The sequence below is a fragment of the Gambusia affinis genome, linkage group LG11, assembly GCF_019740435.1.
Source record: "Gambusia affinis linkage group LG11, SWU_Gaff_1.0, whole genome shotgun sequence".
In the NCBI taxonomy this organism is placed as follows: Eukaryota; Metazoa; Chordata; class Actinopteri; order Cyprinodontiformes; family Poeciliidae; genus Gambusia; species Gambusia affinis.
In genome coordinates, this window is record NC_057878.1 from 2,321,528 (window position 1) to 2,345,256 (window position 23,729).

Consider the following 23,729-nt stretch of genomic DNA (forward strand, 5'->3'; position numbering starts at 1 on the left):
GGAAGCTTAAGGCAATAGAAACAAAAATGGCTTCACATCACTTAGTCTGACAATTATGATAAAAAAACAGACAAATAATAATAAAACTCATATTATGTTGCTTGCGTCAGCTTTGTTGATAGCTCAATCAGTAATGCAGTCTAATTACTGAGAGCATGACAGCTGGCCCCTACTTCCTACTTCCTACTTCCTACTTCCTGCTTCCTGCTCTGCACTGACGGTCTGATCTCTAGGCTGCAGTCAGAGGAATCACTTTGTCTCCACCATCTTTAAGAAGTGAATTGAATCACAGAACGGCTCTGAATTTCAAGCTGTCAGAGGTCAAGGGCTCTTGAGGGCCCCCTGCTGGCCTTAAACAGCAGCTGAGTTCGCTTGTGCCTCGGGCCGAGTTGTGCCCCGCAGGGTGTCCCTCCGCCGCCGGGTCACGACCCTCTCCTGATCCGGATCAGCAGAGTTCCTCCCTGGTCATTTCCAGTGGAGATCCGGCCCACCAAGCCCCTCCGCGGCGGCTCCTCTCCTCTCCTGCCTCTCCTCTCCTCCCCCTGGCCGTCTCTCCTCCCCTCTCTCCTCCCTCTATCAGGCGCTGCAGCCGTCAGCGCAGTGGACGATTGAAAGTGACAGTGTGATTCCAAAGCGCTCTGCGCCCGCTGCACAACTGGAACTCAGACGCTGCTGGGTTTTTTTTTGTTTGTTTTTTTCCTTTTCGCTCAGGTTTGGGTTTTTTGTGTGTGCTTTTTTTCCTCCCCGGACTGACCCGCGCTTTCTTCTTCTTCTTTGCGCCTCCTGTCTCCTTCTCTCCCTCTTTTCGAGGATGAAGACGTGAATCCAGTCGGGCTCAGAGAGAGCTGGCCGGAGGACAGAAAAAGTCAGAGCAACTCACCCAGAGCCGGTGCCGCGCAGTCCACTCCGCAGACCGTCTTAGCGAGCCGCTCCTGAGCGCCCATCATCCGGCCACCGCTCCACTCTGACCCCGCCGCTCTGCGCACAAACCGCACAGATTCACACACACATACAGACACACACATTCGAGCGAGCGCGCGCTCTCGGAGAACTTTTTCTTTTTTTTTTTTTTCTTTTTTTTTTCTCTCCGGATCTTCCGCTCCGAGTTCAGATCTGGTCCGACAACAGAAGGACCCGGACCCGAACCAAGGTCCAGCCCTGGATTCACTACTGCTGATCAATGGACAGAGCCTCTTCGGCGGCCAGCAGCGCTACAGACACACCGTGAACAGTGAGTGCAGAGCACACACACACACACACACACACACACACACGCACACACCCTCTCTCTTTCTCTCTCTCTCACACACACACTGAACGACTCAGAACACATGGACGTAAACTATAGCTGTAAATAAAAGAAGTGGATCTTCGCATTCTCCATTATTAATGATCTAATTGAGGTTGATAACTGCGCAGTAGAGACAGTTGGCTAATTCTAGTTATGGTGAATTTGAATCATGAGTAAAAATAGGAAATTATTTGTAAGGTGATTTTCTTTACGGAAAACCTCAAGCGATTTCGTTTAAGCTATGCAAATGTATTATAAGTGTAGCTCACCAGTGACAAACGTCACCCATCTGTATTTAAAAGTCTTCATTATATATATATATATATATATATATATATATATATATATATATATATATATATATATATATATATATATATATATATATATATATATATATATATATATATGATGTATCTCTCTAGTGACAGATTAAATCCATTTTAAAATCCGTCACTTCGTCACATTTTAACTCCTGCAAGAAAAACAATTAATGACCAATTACCGCGAGAGCCGTCAATCATTACAGTGCGCGTGTTTTTGGATCATTTTGTCGCCGTTTCATTGGGTCAGCGTTGGAAGCCGGGCTGAATAAATCGAATAACTTGCAGGTAACATACGCAGATGAAGGCCTTGTGACTGAGCGGCGGTGCGTTAAGGGGAAATTACACACACACCCACACACACACACACACACACACACAAAAAAAGCCCCAAAAAGCGTGAGGAATGTGAATAGAGGCGGCGGAGGCCACAAATGAGAAGCAGCCCCGCATCGAGCGGACCGTCCTGTCAGGAGCAACACTTCATCCTGCTGCTCGAAAAAAAAGAAAAGAAAAAAAAAAAAAAGAAAAATAAAGTCATCTCTGATGTTTCTGTATTTTAATGTTTTTATTTTGTAAGCTTGCGCAGACCTCTGATGTTTTGGACAGGAGGGTAAATCAAAATGCGTTTCTTCCTGATTTTGTAGCATCTAGATTTTAAAGCGGAGCTTCTGATCAGGTAAAGTGCGCGCGCGAAGCTTCTTGTGAATCACGATAGATTATTATTATTATTATTATTATTATTATTATTATTATTATTATTATTATTATTATTATTATTATTATTATTATTATTATTATTATTATTATTATTATTATTATTATTATTCACAGCCCGTGAGACGCGCATTAAATTATTCCAAAAATACGTCCCTCCCACCAGGCAGAATTCCTGTAAATGTCGTCACTTTTTCTTCCGTTCTTTTTTTTTTTAATTATTATTATTTTGTCGTCTGCTTTGGTGTTGAAAGCAGAATTCCGGTCGAACCGCGTGGAGAACCAGATTGGTCTCGGTCGCTCCAACTTTCCTGGCCTGCATGGCGCAGAAGAAGCGTCCAAAAGAACAGGAGAAGCTTATGGGCTTTTCTTTGGCTCCGAGTAAACAGGAAAGGCCTCGTGTATGTGTGCGTGTGTGTGTGTGTGTGTGTGGGTCAGTTTAGTCCTGCGCATTCGAAGTCTGATGTGAATGTTTCTGATATCTGATCGGTTATAGCCCAGATTTCTGCAACAGACACAAACCACTTAAAAAAAAAATCCAGCTGTTTATACTGCAGAGATGCACTCCCTTTGTTCACTCGGAGTCAGTGTGTGTGTGTGTGTGTGTGTGTGTGTGGATAGTGCCCCCAAAAATGAATCAAACACATCGACAGTGACATTTAAAAAAAAAAATCCCAGTAAACACATCTACTACACTGTGAGGTGTAAATGCTGGTTTGGGTGTCAAACTGTTTCACTGGATAAATTGTTCACCCATCAGAATGAAGCTGCAGCTTAAACTGCTGTTTCTAAATTGTTGAGTTTTCATTTGATTTGATTTGATTTTTTTTTTTAAGTGATTGTAACAAAAAAAGCCTGACTGTGTTGACAGCAGCCTCACACTGACCAAACAGTTCCACAACATATTTTATTCAGCTGGATTTTCATCGGTTGTTTCTGGATGTGATGTAACTTGAACAGCCAAAAGAAACATGAAAAAGTTCATTTTGAACTAATTCTCATTTTGGAACGCAGCTGCTCATGGTGGTGAGTTCAGTGGTCAGGATGACCGGAGCTCCATGTTCACAGCAAACAGACGAATGGATGCGACCTTAGAGTGAAGTGAAGCATTTCAAATGCATTCTTACATTTTGCTGCATAAACATTGCTAACATGGTTGGGACTCAGCTTAGCATGCTAGGCTTTAGCATTAGCTCTGCTGCTAGAGGAGCTAAATCTGTATCCAAACTGTAAACTTTTGCTGAACTGATGAAGTTTTTCATTAAACCATCCAGACAGCAAACCACCATCTGGAGCTTCCTTCTAATTGAAATGTTCTTTATTAATTGTTAATAATTGCTATTATTGTTATTGCTCGATTAAAAGTGAAGTACTTAGCGATATTTAACATCTTCCAAAAACATTTTTTACAGTGCACAGAGACGTGACTGTAGTTGTTAGTGGGGATTCATTAAAGTTTAAAACTGAAAACCTTTTTATTCATCCATCTGTTTAGAAATGCATCTTAACTACTCTGATCAGGATTTTTAGCCTGTGTGTTTTGGAAATGATGTGAAATTACTCAGCAGTCGAATTGTATGAATTTAATAAATTATCAAGCAGTATAATAATAAATTATTATCAGTTTTTATCAAGCAGAGAACAGACGCCACGCTCTCCAGAGCCGCTTGGTTTTGGCCCGTAGCAAAGATAAACGTTTAAAGCAAAAACATAAACATGAAAAATGAGTCTTATTGCTCTGAGTTGCAGTGAAACATAACTGTGTATTTCCTCAGCTCAGAGTTTTTATGCGTTTCCCATAAAATTCACGTGTAAAACAGCCAAACCTTCAGGATAACAGCCGGATTTCACAGCAGCCAATCAGCAGCTCCATACGTTCCCCTCCAGGAAACCAAACTGATGCAGTTTTTCTTTTTTTTTTTTTGATAATCATTTTCGTTATGCTTACATTGTGATCCTCTCTGCTGTTTGGCTCTCTGATCTTTTCTGCTCACTTCGTGTAAAACGGTCATTAAAACCTGCTTAGATACCGAAACTAAAGATGAAGGGTTCGACCAGCTTAAAGTCTGTTTTTTTATTATTATTGTTGAACATATATATGTATTTCATAAACTTCTTGGTTTCCTGTAATTGAAGGTAAACTTGAATTAAACAGTGAAGGGTGTGTGCTGTGATTAATCACAGGTTTATGGCTGGCAAATGAAATTATTGGAGCACACCTTTTTATCGCTGGTGAAGAACAGAGCCGTTGGTATGCGTCAAGGTCAGGGAGGGGTCATCCAGCTGGGCTGCAGAAAAACAAAAACAAAAGAGCGTCCAGAATATTAAAATCCTCCTTTGTGATTGTAATATTGTTGATGTTATGATATTTTCATGCCGTGCAGCTCCAGAAGAATCTGCCGATGGACGGCTGGAGCTTCTGCAGCAGAACAGTTTGCAGATGATGTTTGATTTAAGGGTGACATCATTTTTGGTTTTATGATTACCCTGATAAAATAATGACAGTTAATGGAACATCATCGAAATGGGAAATTACAGCTAAAAGCATGTGTGATGACAGCGATAGTAAAAAAAAAAAGAAATCCAAACCGTCTTAAGGAAGGAGCCAGAACCAGAACATTAGATACTTGTCAAATTTGCTAATAAGTAATATTCTACCTGAATACTACAATCAATAACAAAATCCTGATGGAAACCTTGATAAATCTATTTTTGCTGCCGTCTTCCCTCGTAGTGAATGACTGGTCATTTTAACAAAGCTCCACTGACCTTGATAATCGTTATAGTTCACAGGTCATGAAACAGTCTGACTGGGAAGTTTATTATGTAGTTTGTAAACTTTGAACTGTGGAGGACAAGAAACCAGCTGGACGGGTTCATCTGACCCTTCAGCTCTGCTTCCAACGGTCGACTCCTCCGGTTGCTGCGCTGCAAAAACACAAAGTCTTAAAAAGCAGTTTTGGTCTACTTTCTAATAATTTTACTTAGTACAAAACTAAATAACGAGGAACTTTCCAGCATCAAATAGAAGCTAGTTCAGAGTCAATAATCCTTTAATATTGCAGATTATTTCACTGATAACCTGACATTTCCTAATACTTTTTCCATCAGTATGAGGGAATTATTTACTCTGAACACAATCCTACATCTTGCTAAAATGAATTAGTTTTATGTTATTTCAAGTACTGAGACATTTCCTCTAGAAACAAGACCAAACTTCACAAAAACCTGCAACGTTTTTGTGTTTTTACAGTGTAAGGTCGTAGAATTTGCGCTCTTTGTGTGTGAGTGTGTGTGTGTGTGTGAATTTGTGCATTTGACCAAGGACATGTGCTCATCCTGGAGGTCGAGGCCGCCTGCCTTCCTCTCCGTCTTATCAAGCAGGACGTTTACACGAGAGCCTTTAAGGTTCACGTCGGCAGTTCCACAACAGCAGGCCGTAAACCGAGGAACAGCTTCCTTCTAGTTTCACCACGTAAAATAAAATCCCTCAGATTGGTTCAGGCTGTGAAAGAGCAGAGTCCTGCCTGTTGGTGGATGTGTGAATTATGTGAAGCATCCCCCTGGAAACGAACCAGCTTTCATTGAAACGAGCCAGTAACCCAGATCCAGAGCCAGGAAATAGTCTGATCCCATACCTCAGGTTCAGGATTCTCCACATAATCTAAGTGAGACACGATATCTCCACATCCAAAAAGTACAAAATACAATAAATAAATAAATAAATAAATAAATAAATAAATAAATAAATAAATAAATAAATAAATAAATAAATAAATAAATAAATATCTTCAGTCAGAAGCTTTGTGAAATTTGCTGCATTACAGACTGCCACAGGAGATCCTCCACCAGCATGTACAACAACTCTTAAATTCTCTTCTGGATCAATAAGATATTTTTGAATTTGAATTGAATTCATTTTGTTTTCATGCCTTTAAAATCTGCAGTAAATGAATGTACTGAATGTACATCAGTAAGTGAAACATGTTTGTCAGGTATAAACATTTGATTTCCTTTTCTAGATTAATCCAAATATGTTGGAGGGAAAATAAATCTGTTAAAGACCAACAGAAAAAAAATGTAGACCTGGAAGTTATCAAAACATGACACTAACTTTACTGCACTGTAAAAACACAAAATCTTATCAAGTATTATTTTTGTGAGTGTCTAGGTTCTGGTGCAAATAAAAATGAATAGGACAGAATTAACTGACAAGTAACTTTTTTTTTCCATAATATTGATGAAAAAGCAGATTATTTCACTGTTAAGACGTTTTCTCTGTGTTATAAGTGAAATAATGTGGTAAGATTGAGTATTTTTGCAGTGTAGAATAGAGTGAATCCCTTGCTGTCCCTTGTGCACACACACACGCGCGCACACACACACACACACACACACACACACACGCTCTACATGATCATTAGACAGCAGGACTCTTAATATCTCTGCCATTCTTTTATCTGCTGTGCAGAGCCGCACATTAACCAATAGCCTGATAGCCCTACTATAAAAGCTGATGTGGAGCGTTCGTATCTCAGGACATTTCCCTGGAGGCGACGCCTCCCCCTCCTCCCTCGCTAACGGCGCTAATAATGCCCCGGCAGCTCGCTCCGTCTCTGCCTGGTTTGCATTCAGACGGCAGCAGAGTCCGACAGCGAGACGCTGGAGAGGAGAGGCGGTTCAGCCGGGGGTCAGAGGTCAGTTCTTCCTCAAACCTTCACTAGTTTTCTACCTGTGTAAGGTCCCAGCTTCACCTTAGGGTGTGTGTGTGTGTGTGTGTGTGTGTGCAGGTGTGTGTGTGTGTGCTTCCTGTCTGCCTCTTAGTGGGACTCTGTGGGAGGACATCTTCTGGATGTTTGGTTCTTTAGTCGTGTTCTGACGTTTCCTGCCTTCAGAAAAGAGTTTGGTTTTTTATAAACTTGTGGTTGAGATAAAAACGGCGAGCAGAGTCTGCCTCTGAATTACACGTCGGCCTCTGTAAGTGTGTGTCTGAGCAGAACACATTGTTTATAGGTGTGTTTGTTGATGTGTCCTTCGGGTGTGTCCACAGTCTTTTCTTTTTTTTTTTTTTGTACTTTATAATCTCATCTTCGGCTCCTGGTGTGTCGGTTTTTGTCATGGAAGTATAAACCCAGACTGAGGGACGAACGACTTCTCAGTAGCAGTAGGGGCCCTTCAACAGAGTATTATCTGGGGGGCCACATCTACCTACATCAAGAGCAATTATTGTTGTCAGATTATTGGAAAATTTAGGGAGGAATCCCACTATGAAGCGCCAGCCTCACTCAGCACTCCTCCCTCTTGACTCCTCCACTCAGCTCCTTCAGACTAGCCAACAGCCATTAGCAAACACCTGGTCGAACATCTGCTGAGCTCATTACAGGAGCTACATCTCAGTGCAACTCTGGTAAAATTGTTGTTAAAGGATTAACAGAGGAGCCATGTTGTGATGACTTCCTGAAGGCGGAGTTTCAGGAAGAGCAGGAAGTTCTTAAAGAGACAGAGGCCCAATTTCAGAGTGTTAAATTTCAAAGTCAAATTTATTTTAAGTCATGTTTTATATACAAAACATTTTCATAACAATTGAAGGTAACATAGTTACTTGATTGTGCTATAAATGTGCCTGGGAAAACATGTATTACATCCCCTTTAAGTTGGTTGAAAGAAAAAAACAGTCAGTGTATGGCAGCATCCCTCTGTTTCAAACCAGTCAAGACTATTTAATAGAACAAATCTTCACAAAATACAACACAGAGTTGGAAAGTTCAGGTTTCCCCTTTAACTTGTCACAGGTCTTTGTTGTTTCTGTTACCACAACTAATTCATTTATTACTGCTAAGTCTTTAGCTCTTACCTCTACTCCAATTAATACATTATATATATCATAAATTACACACAATGTAATTTGTAAAATGGTACTATGTGTTTGGAAAGTACATAATGCTGCCCTTTTAATATTGAAGAATTGTCTACTTAAAACCAACGCCTATATTTTAGTTACTTGTAAGTGAGTTTTGTCTTATTGATTTTGTGTTTTTGCAGTGTATGTCAATGCTTGAAGCAGCTGCCTTCTCAAAGTTGCCATAGTTACGCTTTAAACTGTTCCTACCATTACCAGTCATTTTAAAGAGACAACCAGACAGGTGGATTGCTGTCCTTCCCCCACATGTTGCTGATCACTGCTGGTCATTGACTTATAATTACACTTGGCTGTTTACTGGAAGCACATCAGGTCAAACTAACGACACATATCCTCCGTAGTCAAGAGGATATGTGTAGTCAAGTTTGAGCTTTGTAAAGCTCAAACTTTACAAAGTTTGAGCCCAAACTTTGTAAAGTTTGATTGTTGCTCTGGCCGGCTGGGTCTGACAGTGCCTTCCGAAGCAATGAACTAGGTTATGTGTTGTGACCCGTTCCTTATCAAACCCATGCTACGCGCAGCTCCATGTCTCCATAGCAGACGTGCAACAGCTCCTCTTATCGCCTGTTTATTAACTGCCCTCACTATCACACACCTTGTGATTATTCTGAACTCGATAGCCATCTCAGTATCTGAGTCGTGTTTCTGAACGCTCTGTTTTAATAGGCGCGTGGTGTATTTACATGTGATGCACCACATACTGTCCGCCTGTCCTTAAAGACGGTCTCTGGAACAAAGACTCATTATTGCTCAACACACCAATAATAGATAAAGCAGGTTGGCATTTATCAGGCTGAGGGGGGATATGGTTATGTCATGTTTCCTCACGCCCAGTTATTAGTCCGTTCCCAGAGTTTAGAAACCATCTTATCTTTGTGAAGATTACCCACTTGATTACTTTTACCCACAATGAAGTGTTATTAATTTCTGTGCTAAATATCATAAACACTTACATTGCAAAAACACAAAATCTTACCAAATGTTTTTGGTCTAGTGCAGATTTCTTAGTGCAGCTGAAATAAGTCAAAACTAACTTTCAAGTTACCTGTCAGTGAGATATAGGAGTCAGTATGGATGACAAAGTAAGTTTTATTTCACTATAACTAAACATTGTTTCCCATATTAGAAGTGAAATAATCTGCCAGTGGAATATTAAAGAATGATTGACTATATCTACCTGAAAAATTATTTGCAAGTAGCTTTGAACTTTTTTCAAGTGAACTAAGATATTTGGACTAGAAACTACACCAAAAACACTTAGTTAGAGTTTGTGTTTTTGCAGTGTAGTAGCAGTTAGAGATATGCATCCACTCATTTTGGACATGATTTTCAAGACAATTTAAATGTATCATAAAATGTATTATGGGAATTTAGATAAAAGAATGGCTCTTACTACACAACAGCTTTATTGAATTTCATAAACAATAACTGGTTAATAAGTCTGGGTTCTTTCTTACTTAACATTTGACCGCACGTCTGTACAGAACTGTTAAAGTACATTTAAATGGCTGTTAAGTACAATCCACAAAACTTTAATGTGGTTCAATTCCAGATGTTTTAGAAACTTATTCTTTTCCTGTTTGATGTTTTTCTATTATCTAACATAATTATTATTATTATTATAATAATAAAATAGGATAATTTTATGTTACAACCCAATAAGTGTTCAAGTTTCAACCATCGTGTTATTGATTTGAGCCGCAGCTCGACAGTTTGGAGGAAGTCCTGTGTTGTGCAACAAATAGGTTTGGTTTGACTATGAATAGCTATTAATAATTGATAACGCCAAAGACAATTATTAACAATGTTAATAACTGAGATCAAAATCACCAAGTCGGGACGCTGCCTGATTATCAGGAACTAATAACTCAACAGCTTCAGGTCTTGTTTGGTTGACAGCCTGCTGGTTTGGTGTTATGGAACTACAGACAGCAAGAAACACAAACAGCTAAGAATTGATTCACCAAAATAACTCAACATATAGTCAACAAACTCTTTTTCCAGGCTGCTAACATTCAACTAAACTACAAAGTAAAATGAAAAAAAAAGTAATAATAAACTCCAAACAGCAGTGAAGGTTTGTCTTGAGGAACTGAGATTGAGGCCAAATCAGCAAGACATTTATCCCAAGTCAAATAATCTTCCAGTGGAACTCATATTCCTTCATCAATATTAAGGCTTCATTGACTCATATCTCCTGCTGAAATGTTACTTGTAAGTTAGTTTTGTTTTATTTGAAATGAGATAAGATCCTTGCTGTAGAAACTAAAATAAATTACTTAGAATTGGTGCTTTTGCATTGTTAAGAAATAAGAAAGAAGGAAATGATGTAAACGATCAACAATAATTCCAACAATGTTCATAAATTCATACATTAGAGAATAATGTGGCCAAGCATAATTAATTCTTTTCATTTATAACGTTTTACAAAGTTTTAGATGTGACAACTTGTGATCTGCTGCTTTGTTGGATCCAATTGTGCAAAAATAATTAAAGAGCACATTGTGATAAAAAAAAAAAAAAAAAAAAAAAAAAAGGCCGAGTCATTCTGCCCTTTGACCTGGAGGCTTTCAGCATCCAAACAGTGGATGTGCACACACATCCTTTTATAAACTACTTCCAGGCAGCCGGTCTGTGTCCCAATTTAATTTATTGAATCTAAACAAAGGTGGTAAAACTCAGACCTTGGTTTGATCAACATGTTGTTTAGATGTGTCTCTCCAAAGCTAAGAACAGCTGCTGAACAGTGAAGCAAGAAGGTGTCTGTTAGTTTGGTTAGTTATCACTAGTTAGTCAACTCTAGTTAGAATGGTTGAAACCCAATGAACTGTTTTTGCTGGTATTTTTACAAAAAGGTCTTTGTCAGGGCTTTGAGTTATAAATGTGGTATTGGTTCGTTTGTTATTAGCTATAAAGTACTAATTATAATCATTTTAATGTATTATTGAATAAATTTATTTGATATGATACCTGGAAACAACCTGGTACCAGCTAATGAATAAGTCCAGGTAGATAAGAAAGCCATGTGTCTGTAGTTAAATGCCACCACAGGGCGTCCTGTGACATTATTTGTAACGTTCACACATTGAGTCGTTTCATTTCTACTTAGGAAGTCGTTTAAATTTTTAATGTTTCCTGTTTGTCGCTTATTTTCTGGTAACTGATTCACTGAAACAGCCGACAACCAAACCTCTTCACATTCAACCAGCTGAGACAAAACAAAGTTCACTAAAAATACGAATCAAATGCTGCAAAAAACAAAGTCTCACAAAGTTTTTTCTTTTTTTTTTGCATACTTTCTTGTGTAAATATCTTAATACAGTTGAAATAAAACTAAACTAACTTACAAGAAACTTTTCAGTAACATATAATGCTGATAAAAAGTATTAGTTATATTGACACATTGGGAAAAATGTAAATAATAAAATCAATGAAATAATCTGCCGATGGAACAAGTATTTTTTATCAGTATTAAGGAATTATTTACTTAAAGCAAACTGCTCTATCTTGTTGAAAAGTTACTGTTGAGTTAGTTTAGTCTTATTTCAACTGTACTAAAGTATCTGCACTAGAAACTAGACCACAATACTTGATGAGATTTACTGTTTCTGCAGTGACTGATTGATATTTATCAGCTGTAAAACCTGGAAATTCACTGATTTATATCTGACACTAATGAACTCTTCTCACTCTAAACTTAAAAAAAAACCTGTTGGCCAAAGAACCAATTTCTTTGTAAATTCTCATAAATCACTGAATATGTTTTGACTAAAAACAGTTCTGGTTTATTCCCCACAAATTCTCTCCTACAGTTTCAGTTTGCAAGCAAACATCTGAGTGAAAACAATGTCTGAATAACAGAGTGAATTTGAAAATGCATCAAAATACCAGTAATGTAAAAAAGGTTCCTCAGGTCTCGAGAAAGTGCTCTTGAACATTTTTGATGCGTTGCGTGTCAGATTGACACCAGAGTGGAAATAAAAACAAACAAATCTGTCTACATCTGGACAAGTCAAACTCCCAGCATCCAGAGCTGTCAGATCGATCAAAAATACACCCTGAAAATCTGTAACTAATCTGTCCTCACCGCAACTCAACTACAATCTCTGCAAAGCAACAAGCAACCCATCCGCCTCCAGCTGTAGGTCATACTGCCCCCTGCTGGACTCAATAAACCGCCTAATGTAAACAGAAAGGAAACAATGCACAAAAGCCTTTGTTTTCTCTGCACAGCACAGAACTACAGACTGGGGGCTGGGGGGCATCTCCTCACTGGGAGGACTGGGGGGAGTGTGTGTGGGTGCGCGTGTGCGTGTGTGTGTGTGTGTGTGTGTGTGTGTGTGTCGGAGAGCAGAGCAAATGATCTAAGAGACGATTTTGGTCATCAATATGTTAAAAACTAAAAGTCTGTGTGCAATAACATCAAAAACCTACAGATGTAACTAAGAGTGAAGGACTGAACAATAGGTTTAAGGTCCGCCTCGTAAATTCCTAAATCAGAACAAGTATCAGTCGTTGACTCACTTCCTGCACTTTAAAGACTAAATCCAAAAATTAAAAACGATGGAAAGTCATTTGATCACATAAAACACATTCGGTTTTCTGGCTAATAATAATAATAATCATAAAAATAATAATGCACAACAGAACAAATAACAGGCTCAAACCTGTCAAATTGTAGTATACCTAAAAAACCTACATGTAATGAGGAAATGGAGGATCGACTGACATGTTGTGTCATGCCGGTGGTGGCAGTTCATGCTGTGGGGAACCTTTTCCTTGGCTTCTACAGGAAATGGATCAGTGGATGGAAGAACAAAAGAAAACTTTTCAGATGCTGCAAAAGATTCAATAAATAGATCCACCGTCCAGCACATCCCCCTGAAATGAACTTCATGTGTTAGAATGGCCCAGTCAAAGTCCAGAGCTAAGTCCAATCGTCAATCTGTGACGAGGGTTGAACATTTTTGTGCCTAACAGATGTTCTCCATCCAAACCGAAAGAGGGAAGAATAAATCCAGTCTGTAGACGTTTAAACCTGGTGGAGACACTTTAACAACGTGTTGATCCATCTGGACTGGATGCAAACATCTGTAAAAACTAAAAAAAGCATAAATGATTCCTTCTACTTCACAACAAGGCTGCAGTTTGTGTCCATCACCATCATTAACAACCCTGAGGTCACATGATAAAGATCCAAAACGGTTGAAGGAATGTGAATCCTTTTCTAAGAGACATGAAGGTGGTATCCAGGACGACCTGCATCAGCATCCTTCACCACAAAAAAAACACAAAATCTTAACAAGCCATTTTGGTCAAGTTTCTAGTACAGATATCTTATTACACTTGAAATGAGACAAAACTAAATTACATGTAACTTTTCAGCAGTAATTCCTTAATATGGATGAAAAAGTATCAGCTCCATTATTTAATTTATAACAAAACATTTTTCTCGTGTTATAAGTGAAATAATCTGCCAGTGAAATTAGCACTTTTCCATCCATATTAAGGAATTATTGACTTAAAACAAGCTCCTATGTCTTAGTTTTGTGTTATTTCAAGGGTACTAAGATATTGGCAGTACAAACAAGATCAAAATGACTTGGTAAGATTTTGTGTTTTTGCAGTGTTCTAGTCCTGGTAATGCTGTTTAAAAAAAAAAGGTTGGACCACAGCAGCATGAGAAATACCAAGAACTCAAAAGTAAATGACAGAATTTGTCACTGCAGAGTTTACCACAGGCCTGGGCTTCCCTTAACACTGTACCGAAATAAAATGCAGCGACTTTAATGATGTCTTCAGCAGGTCGATAGAAAAACACCCCTGTGTTTTCTCCTGACCTTGTGACTTGGTAACGATCGCTGGCATTCAGGCAGGACATCTTATCTGTTAGATTCCTCCCCCCCCCAAAAAAAAAAAAAAATAGAAAAGAAAAAATATCAAAACATATGCAGCTTGATTCTGTATCTGCTGCATCAAATACCAGAAGAAATGTAATAGAAGTAGGCTGTGCGTAGAGATGAGGAAGATGCTGGAGATGTGTGTGTGTTTGTGTATAAGTGAGTTCCAGGGAGATGAGAAGATGTCTATGCAGCCTGGTTCTGATGGCTATCATGAGCAGCTGGAGCAGGACTGGACCTGCTGCTGATACCGTCGGATTCTTTGGAGGATGATTTGAAAATATGAAGGAGAACCAGAACGTTACATCAAGTTTGAATTTGAGCGCGAGCCTCCGGTTCCCCCCTTACATGCTATCCTTGCTAGCTGCTCTTTATTGCAGCTACGACGTTGTTAGCAGTCGGATTTATTCGCGGAGCCTCCCCCCCCTTTTTCTCAGCGAGCCTCACGCTGTGAATTTGGGCCACCGCTGTAGTCGCATTTAAACCCTCTGCTCCCTCGCTCTGCTCAGCTCTTTGAACTTGTTTTCTCTTTTATTAAACTTTGCCGCCCGCATTTTTTGGCCTCTTTGGCCTCCCACACTTTTTAATCACGCCAGAGCTAATGTCTTTAATTTATTGTTCATTTGTACATTTTCCCCAGGCTCCAAGCGCCTCTAAGATCATGAGTTTGTTTACTGTTTTTGTGGTGTTTTTCAGCTTCGATGTTGTGGGAGAATGCGTCTCTGTGTGTGTGTGTGTGTGCGTGTGTGTGTGTGTGTGTGTGTGTGTGTGTGTGTGTGTGTGTGTGTGTGTGTGTGTGTGTGTTTGTGTGTTTGTGTGGAAGGTGGAGGGATAAAAGAGGAGAATAGAGAGGAAGAGGAGTGAGAACCTGGAAAATATTTCTGCAAACAGAGATAGCTGAGGGCCGTGTGACTAACATGTTAGCTTTACTGTAAAACATTCATAGTTTGTTACTTAGATGATAAATAAACCCCCTCATTTTATATAAACAGGTTCTCATTTGCTGTTAGAAACTACAAATTTCATATGAAGTGAAACTCATTTTATCTATGTTACTTTTTAATGTGAATTCAACAGAAGCACCTCGGCTGTGAACACAAGGTTTCACTTTAAGGTAAAAATTGTTTACAGGATTCTTTGAAAAGGCATTTATTGAATAAAAGGGCAGAAATAAAACTCCTAATGTTGTCACACTCTATTAGTGTTTACTGTCATATTTTAGCATCAGAAAGCGGTAATGGAAACAACAAAGTGCTTATTTGAATTTTGTTCCATGATATAAAATAAAAAAAACTGTAACACAAGCTGTTTTTCTTTATTGTGGTAGAAATTACGATCTTGGTTTTCATACAAAATGTATTTTTGAACAAGAATAATGGAAGCAATTTTTGTTTTCCTTTTTTTCTTTTTGGAGGTTTTTCAGTTCTGGTTTCTAATCGAATGTAGTTGGAGAAACACGCAAAGACTGAGGTGTAACAGCAACACTGAGTTCTCCAGGTTTAATTCCACCTTCTGCTTCATCTCAGAAATAAGTACAGAAATAAGAGCGACTTGAATCAGTTTTACAAACAGTAAATCTACTTGCGACTCGAAGTTTTTGATTTGTTTGTCTTTAGGGCCTGACTCCTTATTTAAGTGGAGAGACCTGATGCTTTTTTGAGAACTGCATATCAGTGAGTCGGTCCCACAACTTCCAGATATTTTTTTTACTTACAGAGTGTCAGATATTGCCCGGGAGCTTTTGTTTGAACACCAGCTGTTCATTTGGCCCGGGTGTTGCTGGCACCAACCCGTCACTCAGGCCTGGCAGCGTCGCTAATGGCATTACACATATTAGATGTTTGGCTGACACTTCCCAATCAGGAAACACCGAGCCTGGAGTGGATTTCTGCAGGCTTCCTGGCTCTGTTTACGTCAGGCGAGTTGCTACACATTTTGCCACGCAGTGCAACGTAACCTGAATTCTGGAGATCCACTTTACCCGTGTTGGTTTGTCATATAAAATCTAAGAAAAACGCAGTGAAGTTTGTGGATTTATCATGACAAAATATGGAAAGGTTTGAGAGGAATGGATAACTTTGGAGGCAAATGGAACCTTTACCAGTTACTAAAAAATGTTTTCTTAGTTTTCAATATTGTCACCTTCCAAAAATAATATAATTTTTTAGAAAGAGTTATTCTTTTTGCCTAAATCCATCTTTTGGCAATAAAAAGGTGGCCTTTTTTTCCCCAATATTGTTTTTGGAAAAAAAAAGCATATATATATATATATATATCTATCTATATATATATATATATATTTATAGATATATAGATATATATATATCTATATATATAGATATATATATATATATATATATATATATATATATATATATATCTATATATAGATATATATATATATAGGGGACAGGGGCAGAGTTGATGGGTTGGGCTTGGAACCCGTTGATAACTGTTATATTTTAAACGTAGATAAACGCTGAAAAGATTTCAGAGTTGTTAACATGCATGTAACATTTTCATTCATTCCATTTTTTCTCATACATACTTCATAATGTGTAAGGTACTGAGGTTTATCTACTGCAACCACTGGGTGAGATGAAGGTACAGCCTGTTTATCAAAGCTTAAAACTAATTCCTTGTGCGTTTGTAACGATTTCTTTTTCCTTTGATAAGTGAAGAAAATACTGTAGTTTAGCTTAAATAATCATTCCTGGATGGAGTGGATTTAACTGGACTGGCCTTTGCAGTGTTGTTGTTGATTTATATTACCAAAGTGAAGTGACAGCCTGTCAATCAGCCTCATAATTATAAGGAGAACAAAAAATTTTCTAGATGTTTATGCCGACTTTAACTTCCCTGTAATATCCACTATTGTCAGCTTGTGAGAGATATAATATATAGTTAGAATTAACAGGTAGGTATTCTCAAATAAAAGATGAATGTTAGAACTCTATGTTTTATTCATATTATTAAAAAATGACTAAAAATGAAAGCTGTGTTGCTCTTTTCTGGAGAAAACCTGCAAAAATTAACATTATCTCTCACAGAATAGACACAAATAGACACATTTCATTTACAGGTCAGCTTGGAGGCCTTGTTTATGCTTTTATCATTTTGGAATATTGTTACTATGACGAGAAAATATTGAAATTGATTATTATTGCCGGTGCTGCTTAAACAATCTCCCCAAGTGGTCAAATCATTATTATTATAATTCTGAAATGGGTCAGATTGTTGAGGAAGTCCTCATCAGTGCAGATAGAGTGTCTGCATAAAGCAGCATGAGAATGAGTTATGTTATTTTGGGACAGTTGTCGCGTTCCCATCACAAATGTGTGTAAAGCTTTGTCAATATTCTGGTAATGTTGAAAAAAACATAATTTTGCAATTTCCGTGTTTTTATTAAATGCAATTACCGTCACACGTGAATAAGTTTGTTCACTTGACAAGTCATTAAAAAACATGCGGTGCCATCATCGTCCTGCTACTTCCTGTTGTCTTCTTCGTCTTTTCCACCAGCAGTAACATCCAGTTGTTGATCATGTGATGAGAAAAAGGTGTTTCCATCGTAGTTCTGTGAAATACACGAACAAAAGAGTACACAAAAAAAAATACACTGGATTCCTGATTCCTTGGCTTTTCTGTTGAATCCCTTCAGACTCTTTGTCTCTGACTGGAGCTCCATTGGGGGTGTGGAGGAGGATGGAGCGAGGAGGGGAGAGTCCTGTCGCCCAGGGCAGTCCAGAGCGGAGGGGCGGCAGTCCGGACCTTAGCGGTCTCCCGCCGCCAGGAAAGAAAAGCCGACTGGAGCTGAACGGGAGCCCCACCGGGCCACGAACTCGCCACAATGGAGCCCCACCGCGGCCCCTTGGAGGTAACCGTAGAGTCTTCACTGTAGAGATTGAAGTAACAGTGAAGCTATTTGATATTAGTTATCTTCTGCAAATGACATTTGCAGCAGGGTGAAAAGAACCATCATAAATGAATGAGATACGATGACTTTTTTTTCGATCCTTTCCCTCTGCCAGAAGGTTTTTAGCAGCGTTGTACTCCAAACCCACAAACAGCCGCTGGCTGCGCTGCGAGCCACATGGGTTGAGTTTGGCTCCGTGTTCCACGCTGCAGTGCTATGAGAGCCCTGAGCTGTTAATCTATAAGTCAGGGGGGAACTGTATAACACAGGCTTACCAAATAAAGGAGATTGCTCCATATAAACAAGATTTATACAAGTCACTCTGGGTTATCGATCCCCGCATTAACTGTGAAAGTTGCTTCCTCCTTGTGTGCAGCTGTTCATGTGTGTGCCTCCGTGTCCGTGCTTTTCATGCTTCTGCAGAAATGTCTCAATCTTTACCTGTCCTTTCACTTTATGAATAATTGTTGCATCATGAATACTTCCTGTTCTTTTCCACTCTCTATCTAGCCCAGATTAAAGTTTGTTTTAATCTTTAGGTGGGTCGTGTCCACCTTTAATCAAAATGTAAAACATTACAAAATAAGAGACACATAAATACAGTCCCTGATATGTGTGTGAGATGTGAGCTTGTCCAACAAACAGTCCCACAGTGATGACTTTAGCATGCAGCTTAGCTTTACTAGTTTCACTGAGGAACGGCCAGCAGAGCTGTGTTGTTGGCAGCATGACATATCCAGCGATCTGGCTGGAGAATGTACCAACATATAATGATTTATTTTTTATTTTTAAGCACGGTGGCCAAATATTGAAACTTCTCCCATGTAGCTACTGAGGCGTACTGTGTGTAACCTGTGACCTCCTGTGCTGTCCGGGATGGTCGAGATGTCATAGTAGATTGCTTACATTTCTCTTCACGAGTTCCTTGTTTCCCACGATGGGAAAGAATGCTAGCTGGTTTCATGAGCTAGCTGGTGGCTAGCTCCGTTTCCTCTCCACCTATCAGGAGAGGATAGGTGGAGAGGAACAGAGTAAGTTCCTCTCCACCTGCTCATGTAAATTCTGCACATTTACATGAGCAGAATGTAAATGCTGCTCATTTACATTCTCTGCTGTAAATGAGCAGAGAATGGCATTCTTCTGACTGGTTATGGTGACTCTCAACACTCTCAGCTTGCTGCTACATTTTGATGGGAACACTGTTTCCTGCTGAGACGTTTCTTGTGTGAGTCGTGAGTCATGGGGCTAAAAATGTACCTCTGTTCTGGAAGTCCACCTTGAATATGCATTGATGCAGATAATGCAGATATTAATATTGGACCAGTGCATCTCTTCTCTGGATGATATCATCAACATGCATGCTGTCTTATGTTTTATTTGCTTTTTTTGGTCTGTTTCCTTTTCTGGTTGTGATGTTTTATTTTTGATGCATTCACACCAATAACAGTTTATTTAATGCCAACAATGCACATCCATAATATTTATTATTATTATTCAAGCTGTTTGACTCAGTTTTCAACTTTTAGCACTTTAACATGCTTTGCTGTCCAGTCCAACAGTTAGACTTTGTGTTCTAACAGGAAATAAATCATGGGGTTTTCAAGCGTCTTTGAGAGCATTAAAATCTAAGTTTGTCCATTGTGATACATTAAAAAACAAAGAAATATTGCGTAATATCCTGGAGTGTGCCCCAGTATAGGAAAAGATGTAATATTTTAGTGTCTCTGTTGGCAGCTTTGTCTTTAAACACTGGAAAAATGGAGACAGAAGGGTTTCTTTTATAGGCGTGTTATAAATCCTACAGCATGGAAATTCTGACTAAAGACCTTGGAGAGCACACATTTTGAAACGTGCAGCACAATAATGAAAATCGATCAATTTATTTTGACGTTATGCGGTCCATTTGATGTAAATATATTTTAGAATTTATGTCGTAATGTTCCTCGGACTGAGGATCTTTTTTTTTTTTTCCTCCAGCAAAACAAAACCGTTTCTGTGGGTTTTTAAGAGTTTCTGAAGATAATCCATATGTGGTTAGGCAGAGTTAACAAACCGGCAGGAGGGTCAGGTCTGACCACCGCGATGCAGCAGAAAGAACGACAGCGCGCTAAACAGAAGAAGAAGAAGAAGAAACCGTGCGGGTAGTGAGGCAGGAGGAGGACGGGGTTTCCTGCGCTCGGTGGAAGCCACGGCTTGTAATAATGACGGGTTAACTTTGAACACAGGAAACTCCATGTGTCGCCCCCAAAACCGCACGGCTGCTGCGAGGATGGGGGCCAAATGCACACATGTAGGCTGCGCCACACAGCGGAGACCCCCGCACGCAGATTTACAAGCTCGCACACCAGCCGCCGCGCGCTGCAACACTGCGAACCTGCCAAAACACACATATCTTATTTTAATATCTCCACTCACTCATCCCTCAACATATTAGAGGGATTAGAGGTTTTGAGGCAACATCACATCATCCAAACCAGATCATCCAGTCTCAAGATGCCGGAGACGACACTCGGAGCTGGAGATGGAGAGAGACGGAGGGAGAGGAGCGCGGGTCGGAGGGAGCTACTCCGTGTTGACAGTTATATTTCCCTGTTGGGGGAAATTCACTTACTTCAATTGGCACGGTCCTCCAGTGTGTAATTCACTCCATGAGAGCCTGGAGGATTGGGAGCCGAGTGATTAATGAGGAGGAAATAGAAATATCGGAATTGACTGATTAAAACAATGGAGGAGATGGATCGGGGTCTCTCTCTGTGTGTGTGTACGTGTGTGTGTGCGCGTGCGCGTATGTGTGTGGACTTGAACCGTTTACCATTTACTTGAGAGAACCGTGAATGTGTGTGGTTTTGTTTGGCCATACGGTAAAACACCAGCGCCTGTATTATTAGAGCTGGGACGCTGCCTAATGCTCCCAGTCCATCATTTCTTCAGGGGACTTTAAATAACGGCCCGGTTGACAGATGGCCCAAAACCAAAAGCCGTTCAGGAAAAAAGCTCCAGATTGGAGCAGAGGCATTAGTGTGAGAGCAGAGAACCGACAAGAGGAATTTTTGGAATTAGACTCTTACTGAAGAGCAGGTTTCTCCACTGTTATTGACAGTGTTGCCATGGTAATCGATCCCCTTAAGCTGTTTCACTTTGTGTCAAGATGCAAGACATCAGTGTGGTAGACCAACAGTAGCTGAGTTTTCATTACAAAAGTGCACAAAACCTTCCCCACATTCCGCCAATGTCAAAATTTTTTTTTTTTTTTTTTTTTTTTGCAACTGCTGTGCCTCTGTTAAGTAACAAACACAATTAAAATCCCACATGAATAAACTTACTCAGGCAATAAGTCTTTCAAAAATATGCCCATCAACCTCTAACTACTTCCTGTCTTCTTCGTGGTTTGCACAAGTAGCAACGTCTGGTTGTTGATCATGTGACTGGGATGATGGGAAAAAAAGTGTTTCCGTTGGAGTTTTGCGAAATAAATCATTTTTGATTTGACCAAACATCCACCTGAGCCCAGTGTCAATTTTTTTTTCTGAGAAAAAAGTTTTTCGAATGGTCTCCATGAAGCAAATTTATTTTCGAAATATCAAATTGCATAATAAGGTTGTCAGTGGAAGCACAGCTACTGAAGAGTGGAAAGAAGGAAGGTGTTAATAACTGAAAGCCAGAAGAGGTTCTGTTTGCACTGTGAAACAATAACCTAAGAAACGCAAATAGAAATCAAAGATGAATTTCTTTTCACACAATAAATCATTAAAAAAACATAATTTTCTTACCACTTCTTTTCTTCTTCATCTTTTCTGCCAGCATCAACATCCAGTTGTTGGTCACATGACTCAGGCGGTACAACAGAAGGAAGTGTTTCCATTCAGTTTTACCAAGTACACTAATTTCCAAAAACAACCTCATTTTAGCATTAAAGCTTTTTATCAAAACACATTTTCTTTTTTTTTTTTTTAATTGCTGCGTTTCCATTAAGCAAATTTATTTTTGCACTTCCAATTTGCGCGATTCTGTGGTGCATAGAAATGCAGCTAATTACAACCTGTGAGCTAACATGCAAAGCGCCACATGTGGTGGCGTGGACCAATCTGTGGACGCCCAGTAACTGCAGTCGATTCTTCACGGAGAAAGGCAACAATTAAGCTGTTAAGACATTCTGTTTAAAGTTTACAACAAGCCGTGTTGGGGACACAGCAGACGTTTGGACTGAGCCACTTTGGTTAGTTGAGACAGACGTTGCGCTCTTTGACATATCCTGCATGGGAGAAAGCTTTAGCGTGTCCGTAGCCTAGGCTGATCCCTGTGTTGTGCACCGAGAAGTGAAAGTGACTCAGACTGGAAGGGCATTAAGTGGTCAGTATTCCAGTCGCTCCAGTTGCAGGAAACCTTTGCGATGCTCCCAGGTGTCTGAACAGTCTGATTTGGACTTGATGTGGTCCACCTGGAGGCCAGTGACGGTTAGGCAAAATATGTGACCTGCATGGAGAGCATTAGAGGACATTTATTAATGGCCTAATGAGGGCAGCTGCTGTTATCACAGTGACTGTTTTGTGTATTGGCTTTGCATATCTGTGAGAGGAGTCATTCCTATGAATTCCTATCTAATATTCCGTTAAGCAGCTGGATGGTGCTTTCTACAACTGCTCTGTATTATTTATCTGACATTACTACTTGACTAAAGGGGGTCTAAGGTGTTCCAATACCTTGCAAGTAAACTAAGAAAAAAAATAAATCAAGTGATCTCAGGCTTCACCGACACCAGATGCTCTCCACATGTTTCTCATCGGAGGAGACCAATTTGTGCCAGGATGATCGTCAGTTAATGCCAGGCTTTTAGAGAGAAGTCCTCGTTGTTCTCTTTAACTTGTTGTCGTCCCTCCACAGGTCTGATGATTCCCGTCTTCTGCGTGGTGGAGCAGTCGGACGCGGGGCTTCAGAGCGACGGGTGTGAAGGAAGGGAGGAGCACGCCGAGTTTGTGCTGGTCAGGAAGGACATCCTCTTCTCCCAGCTGGTGGAGACGGCCCTGCTGGCGCTGGGCTACTCCCACAGCTCGGCCGCGCAGGCCCACGGTCAGTCACACACACATCCCCATCAGCTTCCTTCAGGGTTCTGTAATCGCAAAAAATGTTTCATGAGCTTGTGCCGTTTGGAACAGTTCATACGAGACATTTACATACACGGTATAAAAAAAGGATATTTTCTTTTGTCACTGCCTGACTTTATTCCAGTCACAGTTAGTCGGGTCTTATATCAATTTAAAGTTGCTATATCTTAGGTCCAAATTCCCGATTCAGCAGCATCATTGCGTGTGAGTGTTTGACTGCAGGAGGGACTGGTGCACTTCACAAAACCTAGACATGAGGACGACAGAAAATATTGATTTCAAAACACCAGCCGGACTGAATGGGGGTCTTTCAAACTACCAATGACACTAAGATTATTTATGGATCGGTTACTAAGTTGCTTACAGACAACATGTTTTGCATAGGCCATTTAACAGCTTCAGACTCATCGGATGCACTAATAACATGTAATTTTCCTGTGTTATAAGTGAAACAATCTACCAGTCAAATCAGGACTTTTTCATCAATATTAAGGCATAATTGACTTAAAATCAGCTCCTATTTCTTTCTAAAAAATAACATTTTTGTCCTTTTTCACGTG

The 23,729-nt window shown here is 39.7% G+C and overlaps 1 protein-coding gene across 4 annotated transcripts in view; it reads left to right on the forward strand.

Moving 5' to 3' along the window:
- The first annotated feature begins 596 nt into the window (after positions 1 to 596).
- The window catches only part of satb2 (SATB homeobox 2), a 58,778-nt gene continuing 35,645 nt past the window's right edge, over positions 597 to 23,729 (forward strand). For all 4 annotated transcript variants that reach the window (XM_044131112.1, XM_044131114.1, XM_044131113.1 and 1 more), the window contains exons 1-3: positions 597 to 1,231; positions 17,813 to 18,028; positions 22,949 to 23,134. In XM_044131112.1, the coding sequence (XP_043987047.1) occupies positions 17,857 to 18,028; positions 22,949 to 23,134 (358 nt within the window). In that variant the 5' untranslated portion in view covers positions 597 to 1,231; positions 17,813 to 17,856. The remainder of the gene's footprint in view (positions 1,232 to 17,812; positions 18,029 to 22,948; positions 23,135 to 23,729) is intronic.